Genomic DNA, 21,974 nt, shown 5'->3' with positions numbered 1-21,974 from the left:
CAGAGGCTTTGAGTTTACATGAAAATGAATAACACGGCCTCCAACTCTCACACATTGACCCTATAGGAAAAACTAGTAATATAACATCATTTTACATCATTTTAGGATAAAATTGTAGGGTTGACTAAACTCTCATCTCTCTCAAATGAATCTCACAAATCTCAGTCCAAAGCAAAGAAGCCTGAAAGACACTTCTTCATGAAAAATATAATAATATATGTTTAATACACTTTCTCTGCACACAGGACAAAGTCTGAACATCAGGCTTTTTTCCAGAGCTCAAACAACAGTTTGTGTGCCTTTTGCTAGGTCAACACGCACAGGCCTGAGCTCCATATCAGTAAACACCTTTTATGTACTCTCTCTGGCCACTCATTAGGTACACCTTGCTAGTGCCGGGTTGGACCCCCTTTTGCCTTCATAACTGCCTTAATTCTTCGTGGCATGTGTTCAACAAGGTGTCATATTAATATGGACTTTGGTCCATGTTGACATGATAGCATCACGCAGTTCCTGCAGATTTGTCGGCTGCACATCCATGATGAGAATCTCCCGTTCCTGCACATCCCAAAGGTGCTCTGTTGGGTTGAGGTCTGGTGACTGTGGAGGCCACTGGAGTTCAGTCACCTCATTGTCATGTTCAAGAAACCAGTTTGAGATGATTTGAGCTTTGTGACATGGTGCTTTATCCTGCTGGAAGTAGCCATCAGAAGACACTGTGGTCATAAAAGGATGGACATGGTCAGCAGCAGTACTCAGGTAGGATGTCGAGTTTAAACGATGCTCAGTTGGTACTAAGGGGCCCAAAGTGTGCCAGAAAATATCCCCCACACCGTTACACTGCCACCAGCAGCCTGAACCACTGATACATGCAGGATGGATCCTTGCTTTCATGTTGTTTAGGCCAAATTCTGACCATCTGAATTTCATGAAGCAGCTGTTTAAGTCATTTTAAAAAGGGGTGGGTTTATTAACATCTTGCCAATGGTGTTACACTATTCCACTGATCAACAGATGGCAGTAACACCAACATACGCAGCAATGCACCAGCTACGGCAGGGAAGAAGAAGACTGCTATAGTTAACATTAAGGTCAATAATGCTGGATTGCATATGTTTCATGTAGAAGGAAATACATTATAAAATACACACATCATGTTTTGTTAACACTTTTTTGTTCAAAAGAAAACACAACAGGGCCCCTTTAAGACCAAGGAAACCAAACAGCAAGTGTGACCTTGAGAATGTGTGTGAAAACATTTTATGATACACAGATGAGGTTTTGTTAATATTTAATAAATACAAAGTTATAAATATCAACAGCAGTCTTGATAACAAAGCAGTGTCAATTTGATTTGGCAAAAGAAAGCTTTATATATTTTTTTTCCTTTCATAGCACTACAGCTAAGAACGAGATCTCCAAGGATTTGTACAAACCCAAACTCCTGTTGGTGAATGTTTGGATGGTGGTTACCATAGTTATGGGGCACATGCCACCATGTTGGAAGAATAGCAAAGAAAAGAGTATACTCTTCATCTTTCTCTCCAGTCTTTATCATCCGTTTTATAATGTGATACTTAAATCAAGTCCTGATGATAAGTTTGAGTCACGTCCGCCCCGCTGACGGTTTACATTATGAAGAGTCTTGTTCAGACACATAATAGTGCTTTAATAAGTTGACCGTTTAATATCAACTTTAGCTTCATACACATTAAACCATCACAGAACAGACATCCCGAATGAAACATTTGGAATAAACAAAGTTAGGTAAAATGTAAACAGTTTATGTAAAAACAACTTGAGCAGAATTGTCCCTATCAGTTTGATCTGCAGAAACACGTGTTAGTGGTGTCAACAGAACCAGCAGTGTGCAAACAAACTAGAAAACGGCGTTTAAAAAGGCATTTTTGTTATGCAGTACAAAGTAAAGCAATGATGTATCACAATAAAAACAACTGCTTTGAAATGATCAGATACTGGATCTGTGCTTAAATACTTTTTGTTCATGTTGGCAGCAGTTTCGGCATCACAGTGTCCTCTGCACTCAGAGACCCAGGCCCCCGGGGGCCCCTCTGCAGTCAAGCAACATGTGCTGAGGAAACAAAAGACTTGAAAAGCAGCCTGAATCAGTTCCTTGTAGCGCAGACGTTGACACGTTGCCGTCAAACGTTTCTTGCACTCCGGGACGTACTTACAGCGGAGTTCCTCAGGGCTCTACTCGAGTCCCAGGGTGAAATTAATCCCGTGGACGATACCGATGATAATGGGCTGCCAAGCAACCAGGTATCTGAGCCAATCAAGCAGCTGCCCGTACAGGACGTGTGTCTTCTCCCAGCTGGCAGGACATGAATTAAGGTGAGTGCTCGGTGTGTTTTTATTAGTGGGGAGAGAGTTTTACAGACTTCTGGCAGTGATTTCATATTATTTCTATCGTAAAACGCTTGAGGGAGAAGTTTAGATTTGTTTAGCAGATGCTGGTGTTTATGCGTACTGATGCCCAATACTAATGCCTGACCCAAACAGTACTACCATTATGGATACATAATAAATCGGTCCAGTCATGTCTGTGTTGCACTGAATGCTTGTTTAGACGCCAGAAGATCCAGCGGGTCACAACAGGAAATCCTGTGACCTTGTGTGAGCCTACCTGTCCTATGATGAGCGTCAACCACACAGGCAAAATAAAAAGGATACGGGTTGTTCATCATCCTCTTCATGTCAACCTTCTCGTTGCAGTACGGACACGTCTGCTTCTTACCCACGATGCACCAGCCGCGGATGCAGAACTCATGAAATCTGGAGGGGCGGGGCAATGTAAGGCAGAAATCCTGAAAATTCTTCTGGAAGAAAGCACAACTGTGCAAGTTTCAACTAAATCTCATATAATATCTGGCAAACACTGAGACTAATCGATTAACAGAATATCAATCGACAGAAAATTAATCACTAACTTTTTAATATAATAATCAAAGAATCATTTGAGTCCTTCAGAACAGTAGCTCACAGTGTTAACAGCAGCGTGCTCACAGCTCTGAGGCAACAGGCCTCTGGGGTTTAAAGAAGGTTAAACTGCTGAGTCATGGTAGCTTATCCTCTGAAACAAAAAAGCTTCTTAAACTCGAGGCTTCTTGTAAACTAACTCAGCAAAAGCACAGTGACCTGGGGGAGACAGAGACCCCTCCATCTCTCTGTCTCACACCTCTGCTGCTTTCTCTTTGTCTCTTTAATCATTTATTTCACTTCATTATATGCTGGAACTATTTATTGCCGAACAACAGCTGGGCATCTAGATCTTGTTCCTGGATACCTTTTGGATACGGTTAAAGTAATGTCGTGACTTTGAGCTCTCGACTGAGCGTTAGGATACATGTGTCCACAGGAGAGCTGGTAGGTGTCTTCTATAAATCCCTCCTCTTCCAGGTCCACCAGGATCCTCTGACCGCACACCGCACAGATGTCGTTGGTCAGGCTCCTGCTGGGCATGCCTCCCTTGTTGTAGTACTGAAATGAAAAACACACACACACACACACACACACACACACAAAACATTGTGTTTCTTGAATACAATTAGAGGTATGTCCACAGGGTTTCAACACAAGGCTAATGTCTTTAAAGTAATCCAAAAAGATCAGTGCAACATAAACAAAGTAAGTATTAATAGATTTTTAATCACTTTTATTAGTCCATTTCATTTCGAGTTGTTCTGCCAGATACAACTGCAAACATGTTTTTTTGCCTATATTTGTTTATATTAAAGTGGCTGAATTAGCAGAGGGAAACACCAATTGCAAAAAGCAACAAAAACCTGCAAGAGAACAGGGAGGATGGCTTGGGGTGGAGAAAAAGCAAGCAAAACACATTTTATTTAATCTTACACTAAAGGCTGCTAAATGTCCATTCAACAAGACCTACCCCGATTGTAGAAGCCATGTAGTCAGAGCAGATTTCAGCAAAGTCTCGGCCCATGACGCCGTAGTAAAGCCCATAAAACAGCATGATCACACCTACGTCCATAGAGTCCTCTGCCTTGATCCTGCTCAAAGAAAGAAACATCAGAGAAATAATAATAATATCTGTGTACTGCCAATAAAGCACATTTAAATTGTGTTTACCTGAACTGAGACTCTACAAGGCCATTATACATCTGAATTCCTTATCCAGCCAAAGATCTGTTAAGGTGCTGAGATCTAAATGTAACAGCTGAATTTTTAAATCTAAAGACATTTTCAGGAATTAATCTGTACTTAACTTTTTTGTTTTAAAGGTGAAATGGTTAGTGGATTATCTGATTAGTTAATAAACAGAACAAGTATTTTGATCATCAATTGTTCCTGTCATTTTCCAAGCAAATATAAGTGCAATATTCGGTAGTTGAAGATTATCCAAGGAGAGGATTAACTGCTTTTCTTTATCGTATCTCACAGAACATCTTTTATATCTTCTGGGCTTTTGTTTGAAAAACTTGTCTTTGTTACTTTGTTTTATTTATTTATTTTTTTCTTGTACTAGTTCCAGTTGGCCTGAGTTTGAAGTCGAGTTCATATTCAAATTTATTTATATAGCACATTTAAAAACAAGTCTAGTTGACAAAAGATCTTTCCAAATTCAGGATACACCACAAATATACACGATAAAAACAGTAGAAAAGGTCAAAAATGTCGATACTCAACTCTGTTTTAAGGCTAATGAATAGAGGTGGGTCTTTAAAATGTCAGTAGTCCGAGCAGATCTTATTTGAACAAGTAAAATATTCCAAAGATTAGGAGCAGCCACTGAAAAGGTTTAGTCAACTTTATTTTTTAACCTGGATCTGGACACCCAAATAAAACAGCATCGAGGAGCAGCAGGGAAATGACTAGGGAACAGCTTTATATACACTATCAGCTTTATATAAACCAACACTTGCTCAGAAAGCACATATAAGTACTTTACTGCCCCCTAGTGTTCATTGTTTTGCTCGAGCAAAGCACAAAGGATGCAGTGTGGTGGTGATCAAGAAAAGTTAAAGAGACAGAGACCTTAATGCTCTCTGTAAACAACAAATCATCCAAAAGACAGCAAGTATTTCAGCCTCTCCGGGACATGCCCTGGCAGGTGAATTCCCTCTTTTGCCATCTGGGCCTTGTTATGCACTACCTGTGTGCAAAACAAACCCAACACCACAAATCTTTTAGGCCTTTGGCGATCAGACTTTTAAACTAACTGTGAGGTCCTTTATGGAGTTTGAAATGTGCACATACGATTTATATTGCACGTTACATAATCTACTGGCATTTTATTATTATTTATTCAGGTTCTGGGTGCACTTGCCTGGTTGCATGTTGTGGAAGTTGTCTGTGTTTTGCATTGTGTACAAACATATTGCGCTTAACTAATTCCCCCAGTGGGATTATTAAAGTTGTTTAAACCCAAAGATCAATTTTTTATAAGCTAAATTTATATGTTTTGGTCCTGTGACCTTCTAAACCCACTTGAAAACCTGCACTTACATCACATTTATTTTTAAATCCTCAACCTTCTTAGATGCTTCTGGGCATGACAATGTAGATTTAGTATTACTGACAGCAAGGAGTCAACTGAGAGTCTGCTTCAGATCTGCTGACCGTCAGCAGTGCCTCACCTGAAGAAGACGTTGAAGCCAAACATGGTGAACATGATGGCCAGGTAGCCCAGGACGCCCACTGCATAGCTCAGCTTGTAGATCAACAGGAACCACTTGTACACCATCCTGATAAACCCAGAAATACACGACTAATCAAGAATAAATCAAATGAAATCAACTAATCGTTAGATTCCAAATCTAACTACGATTGCACATCACAATTACTGTTATCTCAGACATCTGATCTAAAAAATAATGATCCCACTCACATCCACATATTTAAATTGACTGTTTTGTTTTTCAGTTCACTTTCATAGAAGGCAGAAAAGTTAAGTTTATTAGACTTCTTTTCAGCACTATCACAGAACAAGGCACGGCAGTCCCAGATGTTAGGAGGCCATTTTAATTGGGATTCAGATGAGCCCTGTATTTACACTGTAATCTACAGTAGATTTGTGAAAAGGTTTTAATGTAAACCATAAAAGGGGGCCAAATAATAAGATGTGGCCCCTGGGCTGCTGGTTGTAAAGAGACATTTCATGGAGTAGGTTTAAGAGAGCAGCCTGTTTTCATGTCCACAGTCATAAATCCTTTGATCAGGTTTGGTTTCCATTTCTGGAAGATTTAGAGACATTTTAGTCTGAGGATAAATCACATGATAGAATACATGGCCTTTTCCCGATGGAGCTCAGACTAGGGGGTCATGGTAAATCTGAGAGGTCTCGAGATGACGAGGAAATAACGAAAAACAAGATTTCTCTTACACAAATTGTTCACTGATTAATGACTAAACCCGTTTAGACACAGAGTAGTTTTTCATCTTTGGGCCTTTAGAAACTTTTTTCTGTTTTGTTTTCTTGAGTTTTCTGCCAATACCAGCATGCAAATGTGCTATTATGAGACATTGTAAAAGAAAACAAGCGTATAAACTTTCATTTCGGCATTACTCGATGGAGATTAGCTCCATTTGTCTTTATTTTTACATGTACACTAAAAAGAATATAAAACACCTCTTAATTTATGACAAATGACAGCTGCTGAATCTAAAGGTGGTTTTTGCTTTACACACGCAAAATTGTGGTGACTTCTCTGAGTCTAATGATAATCAGGATTCTGTAAAACCTGAATCAATAAGCTGAATCAGAATCCTTCACATAGAAATTCTGGTCAAGATTTTGAAAGTCTTACGTTTGTCATATTTTCTTAGACATAAACACACACAGTATACGCCAGCTGCGCAGAAAACCCAGTAAAGGACATCAGGGTGTTTCAAGATGCAGTCATGCGACCATCATGGCTCTTACCGCGGCGTCCTGCAGGACAGAGGCTTGCGAGTGGCCCTGAAGATGACGTAGCTGGTGACGACGGAGAACATGCCCCACATGGACAGAAACCTCCACCAGTAGAGTTTGATGGTGAAGTAAAGAGGAACCACCCACATCTGGACGAGAGTCACGAGCTGAGGAGGAGACAGACAGTTAATTATATTTAACATCACACTTTTAACTTTACATAATATTTTCATTCTTTTTTTTCCAAAATGTAATTCTGCTGCTACTTTAGTCCACGCTGTACATAATAGTTTACTTCTGTACATCTCCTGCATCTCCTCTGTGGCTCTTTCTTCTTTTTCATGGACTTTTTTCCTTATCTAAATCGAGGGTCTTGTTGTATGTCAAACAGACTGTAAAGTCCTCTGAGACAGATTTGCTAAATGTTAAAGGGGAACTCCAGTGATTTTACACTTAAAGGTTAGTTTATGAGTCATGGTTACTACTCCAGCCTGTGAAAACAGATGCTACGAAGAGCTTAAGCCATACTAGGGACAAAGAGTCTGGATACCTCGGCCTCTGCTGATGATTATTTTCAAATTTTATCTCTTGAACCTCCCAAACTTTGTGGAAGTCCAACCCTAAATACTGTTACCGCTATAAAAACAAACAGACCTTTATACCATCTGTGCGGTTCTACATGTTCATTGTGACCCTACACTGCAGAACTGTGAACACTGAGTCCATCGGCTTAAAGCACGTTTCACACAGGAAACTGAGATGATAAACAGCTTAAATCTGCATTTAAACACACTTGAGCTTGTTGAATAGCTTCACCTCCATCCCCCCGTCCCACTAAACACCCACACACACCCAGTCAGAGTCGCCACCATTTTAGCAATTTCCCAAAACCAATGATCTGACATTCACACCCACTTCATGCTATAACGGTGAGACTCTAATCACTTTTCACGTGAACAAGCAACATTATAACGTTCTTTCAGGAGGAACTGCCTGAAGATGTGCACCGTTAGCTCCATATTTTAACCATTATTGCGTCTCCGCCTTTTACAGCCGGCTTATTAGCTCACCATCCACTGTGGACGTGCGGAACAGCTATAAATACATCTGGTCTTTGAAATTGAGAGCATGACTCATTGATTTTACGTTTAGATTTTGTAATGTTCACTCTCAAAACCCCGCCCACGTACTCAAACAGCTCCTGCTTGTGCTTAGATTCTAGCGGATCACTAAAAAGAGGAACAACCCGCAAGAGACAGTCTAAGAACACAACACTTCACCTGGCTTTCTAGTGCTTGGGGGATTTTGACATGGTTGTTGCACAAAAAAAAAAAGTCAACAAAAAGAGCAAATATCTTAGAGCAGATGTGTCACGAGTACGAGGAGAAGGGCTGAAGCTGGACATAGAAAATCTGAGCAGAAGCAGAGCAAATCTAAGCACAAGCAAGGGTTTTGAGGGAATGCATTACAAAATCTGAACGTGAAATCAATAAACCATGCTCTCAAACTGAAAGACCACGCTCTTGAATACAGACAGCTAAAAACCCTCATACTTTGAGCATAACATGACCTTTAAAAGGCTGAGACAAATCACACGCAGATGTCTCATTGAGATCGACTGTTGCTGCCTTCGGCTCTCATTTCAACTGTTCTCTCTCGGTCAGCACCTTCTTCAAAATCTATGTACTTATATCTTTTTGTAATAAAAACATTTACTTGATAACAGATACATATTGACAGAGTGTGGCCCTGTAAAATTCTTATGGTGTTGGTTTTGTGGTTGACCAGGATTTATAGTTGTATAATAGCCACAGTGAATACAACCATGTATGATATTAGTGAAGCCAGAGTCACAAGATATGTAAATAATGATTTGATTACTCTACACAAATGTACTATCTTCCAATGATAACTATTATTTAATGACATGACTACGACTTTGGAAGGTGAGTTTCAGGATGTTCCTATTTAGGGAAACAAGATATAATCAGAAAGAAATGAAAAAAACAAATGTCTCTGCTGGCTCTACAGTTTCATTCCTTTTCTCACACCATCACCACTCACATTGTACGAGCGGTGGTGCCTTTGCTTCCACTGCACCAGGACGATCTGAGCCACCACCAGCGTGGCGATGAGGATCAGCACCATCTCTGCATGCATGGCCTCGTGACCCCTGTGCTTCACATGCAGACGCTCATGCTGGACCCTGCAAAGAATAAAAAAAGTGTGAAGGGGAGCAAGAGGGAAAAATATCAAAGGTAGAAAACACAAGGGGAATCAGGGTGAAGGGGCAGAAGAAAGACAGGCGGAGAGGGAAATGCAGAATTTAATTATATATTCCTGTTTTTATATAAAACAAATAGCATATTTTGAGTGTCTAATGGGGAAAAATATGCACTACTCACTTCCAGTTTTCTCTGTGTGTCATTTTCAGCAGGTCGTCCTGTAATAAGAAGCAGAGACAGGAATAGCAGCTGGGAGGTGTGTGGGTCTCACTGGACAGTTTTATGTAGGTTAATTCAGCTTAATTAGCTTATTGGCAAGTAACGCTTCTTCACGTTAATGAAGGAAAATAAGTAGTAATGTATAATGAAAAAAGGCGTTTCTGGTGTTAGATTACGCCTCTTTAATGCCACGTCCCAACAGCAGCAGCAGCCTGAGTATTGACAGCTCCTGCACAGCTGACCTGAAGCAGGCAGCTAGCTTGGGATGTTAGCTACTGTTAACCTACTGTTATTTAGACGTTAAAAGTATCCTCTGTTAAGGTTTACAGTGCGTGAACAGACGCATTATTATCTGAAGTTCCCTTACCTGAGGATGCACACCCGCCATTGTTAGGTTTTTACTGTCTACCGGCGCAAGCTAGCCGGCAAACCGCAGCTCGGTTAGCACCGCTTTGACAGCAGCCTCCTCACTGACAGCTGCTCCGCGGAGCCGCGTATGGAAGGCCAACAGGGTCAAAATGCTCACCGCGAGTAAATACTATGAGTGAGCTACAATACTGAATACAAGGTACAAGGTATCATTATACAGCAGAAGGTTGTATAATGAAAACAAAGTTTGTAATCCCTTCATGCCACGCGCACATCTTAACAGATAATTAAGATATGGCAACATATAGAATACAATAAAACAATACCACAGTTTTTTATATACATACATACACCCAGAACATTCAGGAGTGCATTTTTAGAATATGCATCTGTGGTGAATGTGAAAAGCAGCAACAACATAATATAGTTTTAATCTTCACAGGTGACCAGATGGTGAAATACATGGGACAGAGGAGTTGGGGGTGGGCGTGACCTCCAGTACATTACTTTCTGTGTAGTATAGTACAGTAAAACCATAACGTGTGAAAATCCAAACTCAAAGCAAAAATTTGTGATTTTTATTCATGAAGTCACCTGTCTGTCATTAGGCAGCTGTAACTTCCACTATTTTCATCAACACTAGAAAACTAAAAGGGAAAGAGCAGGCACACATGTAACATTATGGCTATAACAACACTGTTGCCACAATGTCCACCATATACCCTACAGTCCCTCCTGTAGCCTGACAACCACACAACTATCAGTAGGCTAGTTAGTGTTTCACACAATTCATTTAGTCTAATTATCGGGACAAACAGTACAGGAGTAAGGACAACTGCTCGTAATTCGGGACTGTCCCGACTTTTTGCTACAATTACGCTTCACACAACTGCTGTTTGCGACCTGACCTTTCTTTTCTCCGTGAGAGGGAAGAATTTTGAAAAGTTGCGTGGCGCTGCAGGGAGCCCCCCCAGCTGCAGTAGTGCATAGATCATGCCTAATATATAGAGATAGAGAAGAAAGAAATGGATGACAATAAAGCATGCGGTCAATATTTTAGAGACCCCCAAAATATCACAAATCATGCTTTCAGGGAAGCTGATGTCTTATTTAGGGGAGCTAAGCTCCCTCTGGCTCCCTGTAGTTGGCACACTGGTTATAACCTTATTACAAATTACATGTTTGCAAAATATGTATATGCAATACGTGATTCTGCGTGAATCAAAGTTCTGTATACTTCAAGCCCCATGTACACTTGATTTCTTATTTTTCAAGAAAGATTTCAGGAGGAAACAAAGATTGTGATTGGCACCGCTCACTCCCTTTGCAAGCGCGCCGGAGAAGCTACGACACGCTCTGTCAGCGGACTTGTGTTGTATGTAGATTGAAATGTCTCATTCTAAGGTATTACAAACATAACGGTTCATGATGTAAGGTCTTAATAAACCACTGAAAATAATAATGGATTTTATGTTGGATTTCTGTCAATAGGTCCCCCTAAATATTACACAATGAACCTTTCTTCGGTTCTAATGGAGTCTTTAATACTGCACATCCACAAATTGTTTAAAAAAAAATTATACTATATAATGTGCACAAAAGCAATCAATTTAACAAAACCCGCTTATTTTAGCTTAAAGTTTAAGGTCTTTAATGAAAAAAAAAAAAAAAACAGTGTTTAGTCAAAGTAGCCACTGTGATGTCACCCATTGGTTTGCTGGCTACAGTTTTAAAGCTGTAATGCAGAAAGTGCCAAGTAGAGCAGTGGAGGCAACAGGCATTTAAAATGAGACACTTCTGCATTAGCTTCGCTTTTCAGACCCAGATGTCACGTCCACTTCTTTTATAGAACCTACAGATAAGTAATTTAGATGATTCAGATGACATATGATCAGCCACTGGAAGTCAATTTAATGTTACATCACTGCTGATCAAACGAGGCAGATAATGAGCTCATTTGTTCACAAAAAAATCAGATACAAAAAGGAAAATTCACACTAATGCTTTTATTGAATGTTGGTCAGTGCCATTATGTCAAAACATTTTATGACATGTATATTCCAGACAAAATATACTGTCTAACAGTTGGATCTTTTCATTAACAGAAATCTCTGCATACGAAAACTGAGATGGCGGGAAAATCCTCCTCTGCAGTGCAGCTTCTTTTTTTTTTTTATGGTCAGCCTGTGGGAGGAAACAAACATTAGCCAACAGAAAACTTTTAGAGCCAATTGTCACAACTAGATCTGAATCGCTCAGACATCCAAGGAAGGTTTGGGCCATCTTTGGTCGAAAAGACCTCTGGTGGAAACTACGAATGGCAGGAAAAAGCATCATCACAGCGATCTGTACACAACTGGACTGGATTTACAAACTCAAATATATTGTTAAAATGACAACTACATACCAGGCAATTAGCACCATCACCAGTGACTCTTCCTTCGACTAGACAGGAATTATGAAGGCACCGCCTGCAGAGACTTTCTGAAAGTGACATGTAATGACAAGTTAGTTGTGAAGCTAAAAACAGACAAAGATTATAAAAAAAATAACATCTTTTAAATTCGCTCAGACATCCAAGGAAGGTTTGGGCCATCTTTGGTCGAGAAGACCTCTGGTGGAAACTACGAATGGCAGGAAAAAGAGTCATCACAGCGAATTGTGGCAAGCAGGTAAACAGATCCAGTTGGAGCTGAATTCCCTGACTAAGATGATTAGAGGTTTTAATAAGCCTTTAATCTTAGTTAAGGGCATTTGCAGATTTCATAATGTAAATTCTAACATTTTTACAATTATTTACTGGCGCATTAAGTGAATTTAAGACCAGTAATAAAACCTGGCTAAAGCAGCCTTATACTCCGTTGTGCTGAAAATATTTATCAAATTATAAACTATAGTTAGTCCATAAAATACCACATTTTAAGTGAAAGTTTGAGCCATTTAGTGAAGATAGGATAAATATGACTTTAATAAGTAGTACAACTATAAGCATGTACTAACAGGCCTTTATTTTTTATATTAACTAGATATTGTTTGTTTTTAAAAGTGAAATACATGAAATATAAAACTGTATTGTTATCAAACACTGCCTTACTGGCAATGTCTCTCGGATAGATTTCAATTTCAGTGAGCTTTTACCTCATTAAAGAAAATGCTACTTCCAGGTCCTTTACACACTGTAGCTCCCTTTAGTAGGTCAGATATACACACCTGCTGTCCTCCAAAGGTGATTGCCTTCAAAAAAAGGGTCCTCAACCAGGATCCAGACACTCACATCCAGCCTGAAAGGGAGATTTGAGATGTATTTTAGTTGTAGTGATATTTTAAAAAAACAAAAAAACATTTCAGCAACATTTCCTTCAGTCGCTCAGACATCCAAGGAAGGTTTGGACCATCTTTGGTCTTTAGACCTCTGGTGGAAACTACGAATGGCAGGAAAATATGTCATCACAGCGACAAGTTCTAAGCAGGACAATAAATTTAGACTGTTGGACTCACAAGTCAACGGAGTAGCTATTGTAACAGCACACATCTTGTAATCCTACAAACATACACACCAGCTTCACAGGCCATGATCGTCACAGCTGTTCAGGATTTCACTTTGGACACGAGTGCTGCTACTGAGACATTCAGCCTGAAAGTGAGATAAGTTAGTTATGAAAGCAAAATATGTTAACGAGACACATTGCAGACTTATTGTTCGCTCAGACATCCAAGGAAGGTTTGGACCATCTTTGGTCTGCAGACCTCTGGTGGAAACTACGAATGGCAGGAAAATATGTCATCACAGCGAAAACACGCGAGCTGTTTTTCGGAGCGCTCACCAAAACAGGAAACACTGCAGAAATGTCATACAACTTAAAAAAAGACCCACCTCTGAATACACAGGGCTGCACAGTTTAATTGTATCTAGTGAAAACCTGGAAATTTAGGTCCAGACCATCTCCGCTTTATGCCAACATTTAATTCTGTCAAGATTAATTATAATGAAATGTAGTCTTTTAATTTTGCTAGCTACTCACAACTTGTGATGGCATTTTTCACTTAGACTACACAATGAATCAATTAATTGAAAACGACAGCACGGCCCTGTTTAAAATGTTTGGGACAACAGTGCGATTTGTTTTGGTCTTATTGTAAGAATAAGAAATATTGCACATGAGCCTGGGCATCGCATGTTGCGCTGCCCTAAAGTTGAGTTAATACTTTAACAGAGTCTGTAAATAAACTAATCCGCTCACCTGTTCCCAGTTTCAGTAGAGCCAGTGACTTTCTTCTTGCCCTCGCATCATCCATGGTGACAGAGACGAGCAGCGTCTGTGCGGTGTCCCTGAAGGTCATTATGCCTGGTGACTGACGCAACCCTGTTAGGACATTTCTAGTGTTAGAAAGCCAGTGAACACTTCACTTTGCAAAATAAATTCAGTCAACAGGTCAGTAAAGCCTGGAGGAGCCTGTCATTTAATCAAGCTTTTAAATTCAAATTGTTTCAAAAATATCAGTCTGCTATAATTCAGTCTCATAATGTCGTTTATGAATTTTTAATCCACATCAACACTACCAGCAGTACTCTTAATTATTAACTCTTAATATCATTATGAGCGGGAATCTGGGCACCTCATGATTCAGAGGGGCTGCACTGCGATTATAAAACGATTGATGCATTTCTGGATAATTACTAAGCATTAAATTTGCACATTAAAATCTAAAAGAAACATCTCCTAATTAGCGTAAAAGTTTGCATCCCTAATTTACTTCATTAACCTCAGCTCCATGGCCCCTCATTTCTTTAACAACCAGTTGTCTGACTCCTCTGAAAACTGAAATATAAATATCATGTGAAGTATGTGTACAGGACAGAGCTGTACACTAGTTTAGTCCAAGCTTGTGCCTGATGTTTTCAATGCTTGACAAGTAATGTTAAGTTAGAATGACTTACAGCTGAGCTAATTAATATTACTTCATTACCAATCATTCGCTCAGCCTAACACAGGATACGCAGGGAGCTGCCAAGCGTTCAGTGTTACCATGCTCGCACAGTGTGCTAGTTAAAATCATTTGTGCATTGATATTAATGATTGTGTGATATTTTAGTATGGTGGTTATTGATTCTGCACCCGTGCTGTGCAGAATACAGGTGGAACACTGGTCTCTTTTGCGCAGGCGCTGCACTTAGGAGAGTTTCGCCTTTTGCGTTCCGTCATCAGGTTATCAGTTAAAATAATCCTTTTTTGGAAATTTGTTAATGAGCCAGAAACTTTCACATCAGCATCATGAGGCATCCAAGAATCGATTTTTTTCTCCCACTCCTACTCATTCACTACATTCCTGTTATTCTATTCCTTCATGAGCAATTACAACAAAATAATTTCCACTCGGGTACTAATTAACTGTTTCTGATTCTTTTGTTGTTGTTTTTTTTGTTTTTTTAGAGTAGGTGACACACGCTCAGACATCCAAGGAAGGTTTGGACCATCTTTGGTCTTTAGACCTCTGGTGGAAACTACGAATGGCAGGAAAATATGTCATCACAGCGCAGGGGAATGCAAAAATAAGAGAAATTACTTAAAATGAAAAATCAAAGTGTTTGAAGCTCTAACCTTAGGTAGACTGCAGGCAACAATGCTGCAGGCATCCTCAGCAAACAACACGGTGAAAGATTTTAAATCTGAAAGAAGAAAACAGTTAATTCAGAGTGGCATGTAATACAATCTAAACTTTCTCCTCTTTAAATCTCACTGACCATAATCGGTCACACATAGTAGTTTATGCACTTTAAATATATTCTCAGACCATGATTATCTGACTGCAAGTTTACTATTTATATTGAACTGCAGCTTGTTTAGTGTTTTTATCTGAATTGTTCACAGCTGTGAGGAGATGTTTGGCCATCTGAAAACCTCCACGTGTTCACCTGCTGGAAACTGCAGGGACTGAAACGCTGCTGGGTTTCAGCACTTTATCTCTTGCATATTGAAAAGTTTGAAAAGAAGGTCTGAAAGCATCGGATACATCCTGAAACACCGACTCCGTATAGAAAAGTTACTTCAACACGAGTCACAGTAATGAAAAAATACATTAAGTAGACTTATTTTCTCACCTGATGTAACGTTAGGCTACATTTTAACACGAGGACTACTTCAATCTGCCATCGATAACTACGGCTGTTAAGAGCAGATTCACCTCCAAATTAACTGTTTGAAATACATTTAATAAAATCACCAACATTAATTCATTAAAGTAAATCGTGTCAAAATTCTTCAGCAAAGGTTCTGAGACAATCTATGACCATCCGTTAAATAAACTCCTCATCTAAAGTAAATATCGCCAAATTATACTCGTACATGTTGCCATTAATACGTACAATTTTCTATTTACGACTTAAAGTCACATTTAAAAGCATGTTTACCGTCAGAGTGAGTTTCTAAGCGCCTGCTGTCTTTCTGCTCCGCAGCTTCAAATGAGTCCGGTCGTGTTTCCGCTTCTTTTTGTTCTGTCACGGCGGCATGTGAACGGTTTATTGGCGTCGTACCGCCACCTGCTGGACCGGAGGACGAACCACAAATGTTTACAGTACAGTAACCCTATTAAACTAAACTTATCATAAACTTCTGAGACACACAACTTAAACACACTGTTGTCACATTAAACAACTATCACTGCAGAGTGGGAGCTGGGTCATCAGCTTTCCGGATGAGCTCCTTTAATTTGGTGTTGGCTCTGAACGTCTAGCTGCATCTGTATGTTCCAGGTGTTGTGGGCAGCTTTGATGCCTTTCATATGAGAATCCACCCCCAAAGTGCAGATGCTCAGTGCTACTTCAACAGGAAATTGTTTCATTCAACCCATATCTCACTCCCATCTTGTCACAAACGGACACTTTTTTAATTTTTTTTATTAATTTTTGGCCATGTAGGGCTCTGCAGTGAAGTTAGCAATAATATGCAACTTTGCAACGTCCAACTTTCCAAATAAAAGTAGTGGTTAACGGACACTACGTCCATTTTTATATACAGTCTATGTGGTTAACTAGTGGTTAACATTGTGAAAAGTCATAATTTGGATAGATTTAGGCGACAAAACTACTTTGTTAGGTTTAGGAAAAGACCGTGGTTTGGGTTAAAATAACTACATGACATTATGTAAGTTACGTTACTAAAAAAAATTATTCGTAGCCTGTACTACAGCTAGTTTTAGCGTTCAACAATTACGCTACAGGGCTTCCCCCACTGTGTTAAACTACGAGGGATTCCCATTGTGTTAAAAGCTGACACTAATGGGTCTTGACCATGCGTCCATATGTGACGACTTGGGAGTGATCGGGTTGCCAGATGAAAGCTATTAAACTGGTGCTCTCTCCGAACGTCAGCTGCAATTGTATTTTCCAGGGGTTGTGGGCAGCTTTGATATCTTTCATGTATGATTCCAGTGCCCAAAGTGCAGATGCTCAGTGCTACTTCAACAGGAAATAGTTTTATTCTGTCATTAATGCAAGCATTGTGTGGCCACCAACAGTGTTAGACACGTGTTGGTTGTCATTTTGCCCAACATCTGCCTCAGAGATGGAAACAAGCTTGAGCCTGCTGAAGAGGCACCGGAGCCAGATGACGGAGGAGGTCAAGCATCGTCCAACTGCGTGGGCGACTTTGCTGCAGCTCACCAAAGCACACTCCTCCAGCTCTGCATGACCATGACTTTTATTCAAGTCAAAACTCATTTACACAACTTTCTTCGGGCAGTGTTTTATTATTAATGAAAATAGTTTCAATGCTATTGCTCTAGTATTTTACAAATAATTCCTTGATCTGTCACTTAGCTGACGCTTTTATACAAAGCGACTTACAATTGCTATATTTGTCAGAGGTTGCACACCTCTGCTACAACAAGGTGTTAAGGGACACAATGAGTAGTATGTAGCCGCAGTACCGGAGGCTGCAGTTTCAGGACTGCAATCCTAGGACCGGAAATGCATTTCTAGGACCCTTGTTTACTTTGATACAGCCAGCTAGCTGGCTGGCTTGCTAGCTATGTTACTCTTGACAGCCCCCCGAAGCCTATTACCCTTACAACAACCATCACCGAGTGTGTGCCTAAACTTAAGTTAGCCCGACGTGCCTGCAGACATGGTTAACCTCCTTCGTGTTGTTGTGTTTTACATCCACCACTCCACTAGATGGTGCTGTCGCAAAAGAACTACGGTGCCAGAACTGCGGTCGCAGGATTGTGGGGGTCCAGAAACTGCAGCCTCCGCTACTACAGCTACATAATGTTGGACACAATGGTGTATGTGTCAAAGTGGGGAATTGAATCCCGGGTCTCTCACATTAAAGGCATGTGTCTTATCCACTGCAGTATTACCGCCCTCTATTACCCCCAGTTATTCATAACATTATTAAACCCATTAGAAAGTCAGGCATTTTTTACATATTTGAATTTATTTTATAGATGTTAGTTCCTGGCAGTCATCCGCGTTTACCAGTTTTTGAATTGCAAAAAATAATAATTTAATATTATTAATGTAATATTTACTGTGCATCAACTATATTCTTGTATGTATTACTGTATGTGAAATAATATGTAGGCTACAATTAAAAATACATTGCAACAAGTCCTCCAACCTTAATGACAAAATTGGATATAATAGTGTAAATAGTATAATAGTGTAAAAGCGCTTTGAGTGGTCGCAAAGACTAGAAAGGCGCTATACAAACACAGAGCATTTACATTACATTATATGTAAGCGTGTGGTTAACATTGTGAAGGGTTAGTTTCCCTAAACCCAAATCACACTTTGGTTAGGTTTAGGGAAACATTGTGATTTGGGTTAAAGTAAGAACATCATTTAAGTCACTTGACAAACACCATTCTCACATGTGTAAGTCCAGGGTTTGATGCATCCAACCACCCCGTCCTGCCTCCTTATGCAAACTTTCTGCCTATTTATGATACGTCACCCGACTTCCTCCTTTTCTACCGTTGGACAGCCACTAGAGGTCACTGCCATAATAAACATAAATATAGGTCGTAATAATGTGCTGCACAAACAACCCATATTGTCGTTTTTCTGGTGAGGATAGTCTCATTAATTGTAGTAATAACAAGGAGTTTGAAATAAGAAAATGGGTAAAGTGAGGAGGAGAAAAATTCCAAAATGTGATATAAAACACACAAAATAAACACCAAATCTGAACGAATGAACAATAAAAAGACATGATTTTACAATTCATTTATTTTTTTTATATTGCTCTTTATTTAATTTAAAAAAATAGAAACAGTGATGGAAGTTAAGGCATTGATACAAGTGAGATGATCAGACAGAGAGATATTGGGATAAATAGAGAGAGAGAGAGAGAGAGACATACGCCCACACCATATAACCGACACACAGATGAGCCAATCACCTCTGTCCGTTTTCTCCCTCCTCTTGCTCCATTATTGGTGGATGCGGCAGCGAGGCCCGATGGATGCTCCCCCTCTCCCTCCCTCCCCCTCTTTCGCCCCCTCCTCAGTCCGCTGCTGCTGCTGCTGCTGCTGCAAGCTGCTGGTGTTGCCGTGACGATGATATCCTCCCTCCTCCCACACACACACACACAGCAGAGAGGAGAGGAAGCAAACAAGATGCTATCATGACGCGATGGCTTGAGGCTGGAAAACACACACACACACACACTGATCGCCTGCGTCTCAGGACAACATGGTGAGTGCTGGCTGTCTTTTTTTTGGGTGGGGAGGTGAGAGGACAGAGGGATGGGTGGATGGATGGGTGGATGGATTGATGGATGGATGGATGGATGGAGGAATGTTTGGGGATGACAGCAGCATCTGTAGCATGCTGTGCTTTCCTGAGAAGAGAGAGAGGGATGATGGAGGGAAGAGTGGAGAGAGGAAAGATGGAGAAAATGAGGATGGACAGATTACAAGATGAACGAGGATGGAGGATGAATTAATGAACGCAGGCACAGACTGATCCACCTCAGCTTTAGTGTGTGTGTGTGTGTGTGTGTGTGTGTGTGTGTGTGTGCTATCAGGCCTGCATGTCCTGCACGTTAGCATCCTGAGTGCTAACTGTAACATGAGGTACGTCACTTCTGTAAACCGAAACTGGGCTGATCCCCCCTGTTTTTTGCAGCTATGGATGGATTATTGAATAGACATCCCAGAAACACAGCCCAGGGTCCCAAAGAGCGTTGGGTCACTTAGGCCAGAGCCTCTATATGAAGCTACAGTTAATATTTCTTTTTGGAAAGTCATGCAAACGATTATAAAGAGATGCAAATTGACCACAGGCACAAAGAAGCATATAAAAAAGAAAAACACCATGAAGAAATGCAAAATGACTAAAAAGAGGTGCAAAAAAACTCCAACTCCAGCTATGATCCTTAAAATATCTGGCTCTCTAGTCAATAAATTCTCCACTTTGATCACCAGCTAGTGTCTAAACAGCCCACCCTCACAGCTGTATGGGTCGATTATGCAGCAGTTTACTATGACCCATATTCACATTCTTTGTTAGGCCGCTACCAATAATGACAGAAGAAGTCAGGTGACGTATAAAGAGTGAACTTATTTTAAGCCAAACCATGTTCTTTTCCTAAACCTAACCAAGCAGTTTTGTTGCCTAAACTTAATCAAACTACCACCATTTCACAACGTTTACCACGTGTTAAAGGTCATGTGATTTGTGTAACGTACTTAAGATCCTGTAAGCCAGTCGCTGGACCATAAGTACAATGCTAAAATGTTTCTGGGAGTGTAAAACCCCTTTTAAAATCTTTAATTTGTCACATCACCAAAAGAAAAATGAATAAGCTAGAATACCAGCTACAAAGGAGAGAGAGCGGGTCAGAGACCTGCAGAAAGACAGAAAGAAATATAGAAACAGAGAGACAGAGTGACCATGAACCTTCCCATGGGAATATATTGTATGAAGATAAAGAGGTCAGATTACCAATGTGTGTGTGTGTGTGTGTGTGTGTGTGTGTGTGTGTGTGTGTGTGTGTGTGTGTGAGACGTCACAGGAACTGGTCTTTAGGAACTGGTCTGACTCTTACGGTTCTACAGTTTAACTCTGATTTATTCTGATTGAGCAGAGTGCAAAAGATGCAGGAGTAAATTATTTTTATATTTTTATTTTATATTAATATTATTATGTACATGACGGCGGTGGATGTGATATACAGGTGCACAGACACATACATGTACACATGTACACAGTGTGATGGAGCATAGTGCAAAGGATGCTGGAATAAATAAGTATTAGGTGCAGTGTAATGTACGTGAGGTAGGTGGATTTGGTATACAGCATACGCAATATACAATGTACAATATGAACAGTAAGAACAGCTCTGAAATAGAGAATGATGAATAAATAAGTGGTAGCCAGTAAACAGGTGGCTGATTAGAGGAAGAGTTACTGGGTTATTGCACAGGAATTGTTCCTGACACTGTGAGTCAAAAATCAGCTGTTCATCAGAGTGATTGCTTGTGTTCCTGAGTCTGTTGGTTTTGGCGTACAGTGCTCTGTAGCGCCTACCAGAGTGGAGAGGCTGGAACACATTGTGTCCGGGGTAAGATGGATCTGCACTGATGTCTCCTGCCCGTTTCCTGACTCTGGAAATGGAAAAGTCCTGAATGGAGGGCAGGTTGGCACCGATAATGTTTTCTGCAGTCCTGACTGTCCGTTGCAGTCTGCTCCTGTCCTTTTTGCATTCCTCCCACATAACACACAACAAGAAGCACAAAGAGTATGTACAAAATTACCAGAAAAGTATTCCAAATATGATTTTTGTCTATTGTCTTTATCGATACACCAGGTCACAACCAAAAGTAGTAGCTTTGTGAGGCTGGACTTTAAGCTCTAAACGCTAACGTCAGCATGCTAACAAGCTCACAATGTTGTGCATGCTGATGTTTAGCAGGTAGAATTTTCTAATTGTCTAGCGCTTAACACTGCGTGCAACTGAGGCTGATGGGAATGTCGTTAGTTTGATAGTATTTTGCCATAAAACTAAGTATGATGGCACTAAATTCATTACAATTTATCCTGAGGGGAACATAAATATTTCCACCAAATGTCATGGTAAAATATTTATCTTGACTAAAGTGGTTAAATGATCAAAAAAGACTATTAAGTAGACCATTTATTGACAAATCCAACCACTTGTGTTGTGTTGTTTTTCAGCACGGCAAGCTCCAGCAGGGCTCCAGCAGGGCTCCAGCAGGGCTCCAGCAGGACTGAGGCTGCATGTATGAGCATTTCTGTCATT

The 21,974-nt window shown here is 40.2% G+C and overlaps 1 protein-coding gene, 1 long non-coding RNA gene and 5 other non-coding genes across 9 annotated transcripts; all 7 read right to left on the bottom strand.

Annotated features, from left to right (window-relative positions):
• Positions 1-1,648: 1,648 nt before the first annotated feature.
• Positions 1,649-9,845, bottom strand: rnf175 (ring finger protein 175). The gene is made up of 9 exons (XM_046065876.1): positions 9,707-9,845; positions 9,301-9,338; positions 8,960-9,101; positions 6,908-7,062; positions 5,622-5,729; positions 3,914-4,034; positions 3,368-3,501; positions 2,695-2,796; positions 1,649-2,335 (listed from the first exon to the last, which is right to left on the bottom strand). Exons 1-9 carry the CDS (start codon positions 9,725-9,727, stop codon positions 2,215-2,217), a joined length of 942 nt encoding a protein of 313 aa, XP_045921832.1. The 5' UTR covers positions 9,728-9,845; the 3' UTR covers positions 1,649-2,214.
• A 1,849-nt stretch (positions 9,846-11,694) lies between these two features.
• On the bottom strand, positions 11,695-16,208 carry LOC123979710. 3 transcript variants are annotated; one of them, XR_006827304.1, is made up of 8 exons: positions 16,118-16,162; positions 15,809-15,872; positions 15,309-15,376; positions 13,950-14,072; positions 13,266-13,342; positions 12,919-12,989; positions 12,116-12,192; positions 11,695-11,892 (listed from the first exon to the last, which is right to left on the bottom strand). It is a non-coding gene; the product is annotated as an uncharacterized LOC123979710 (long non-coding RNA). The 3 variants fall into 3 exon arrangements; XR_006827305.1 differs by having other exon boundaries at positions 15,809-15,902; positions 16,118-16,157; XR_006827303.1 differs by lacking the exon at positions 15,809-15,872 and having other exon boundaries at positions 16,118-16,208.
• On the bottom strand, positions 11,960-12,053 carry LOC123981223. The gene has a single exon (XR_006827714.1). It is a non-coding gene; the product is annotated as a small nucleolar RNA SNORD14 (small nucleolar RNA).
• Positions 12,273-12,366, bottom strand: LOC123981224. Its single transcript, XR_006827715.1, has one exon. It is a non-coding gene; the product is annotated as a small nucleolar RNA SNORD14 (small nucleolar RNA).
• Positions 13,072-13,164, bottom strand: LOC123981221. Its single transcript, XR_006827712.1, has one exon. It is a non-coding gene; the product is annotated as a small nucleolar RNA SNORD14 (small nucleolar RNA).
• Positions 13,409-13,501, bottom strand: LOC123981220. The gene has a single exon (XR_006827711.1). It is a non-coding gene; the product is annotated as a small nucleolar RNA SNORD14 (small nucleolar RNA).
• Positions 15,153-15,245, bottom strand: LOC123981226. Its single transcript, XR_006827716.1, has one exon. It is a non-coding gene; the product is annotated as a small nucleolar RNA SNORD14 (small nucleolar RNA).
• Positions 16,209-21,974: the final 5,766 nt, after the last annotated feature.

Source organism: Micropterus dolomieu, linkage group LG12, assembly GCF_021292245.1.
Source record: "Micropterus dolomieu isolate WLL.071019.BEF.003 ecotype Adirondacks linkage group LG12, ASM2129224v1, whole genome shotgun sequence".
NCBI classification, from domain to species: Eukaryota; Metazoa; Chordata; class Actinopteri; order Centrarchiformes; family Centrarchidae; genus Micropterus; species Micropterus dolomieu.
This window is presented reverse-complemented; position numbering and strand designations above follow the sequence as displayed.

Bases quoted from the DNA above. Each gene is read 5' to 3' on its own strand.
- rnf175 (XM_046065876.1), bottom strand. From the start codon at position 9,727: ATGGCGGGTGTGCATCCTCAG. The intron at 5,730-6,907 runs GTAAGAGCCATG...TGGGTTTATCAG, and splicing joins CTGTCCTGCAGGACGCCGCG to GATGGTGTACAAGTGGTTCC. The intron at 2,797-3,367 runs GTATCCTAACGC...CCGCCCCTCCAG, and splicing joins CAGCTCTCCTGTGGACACAT to ATTTCATGAGTTCTGCATCC.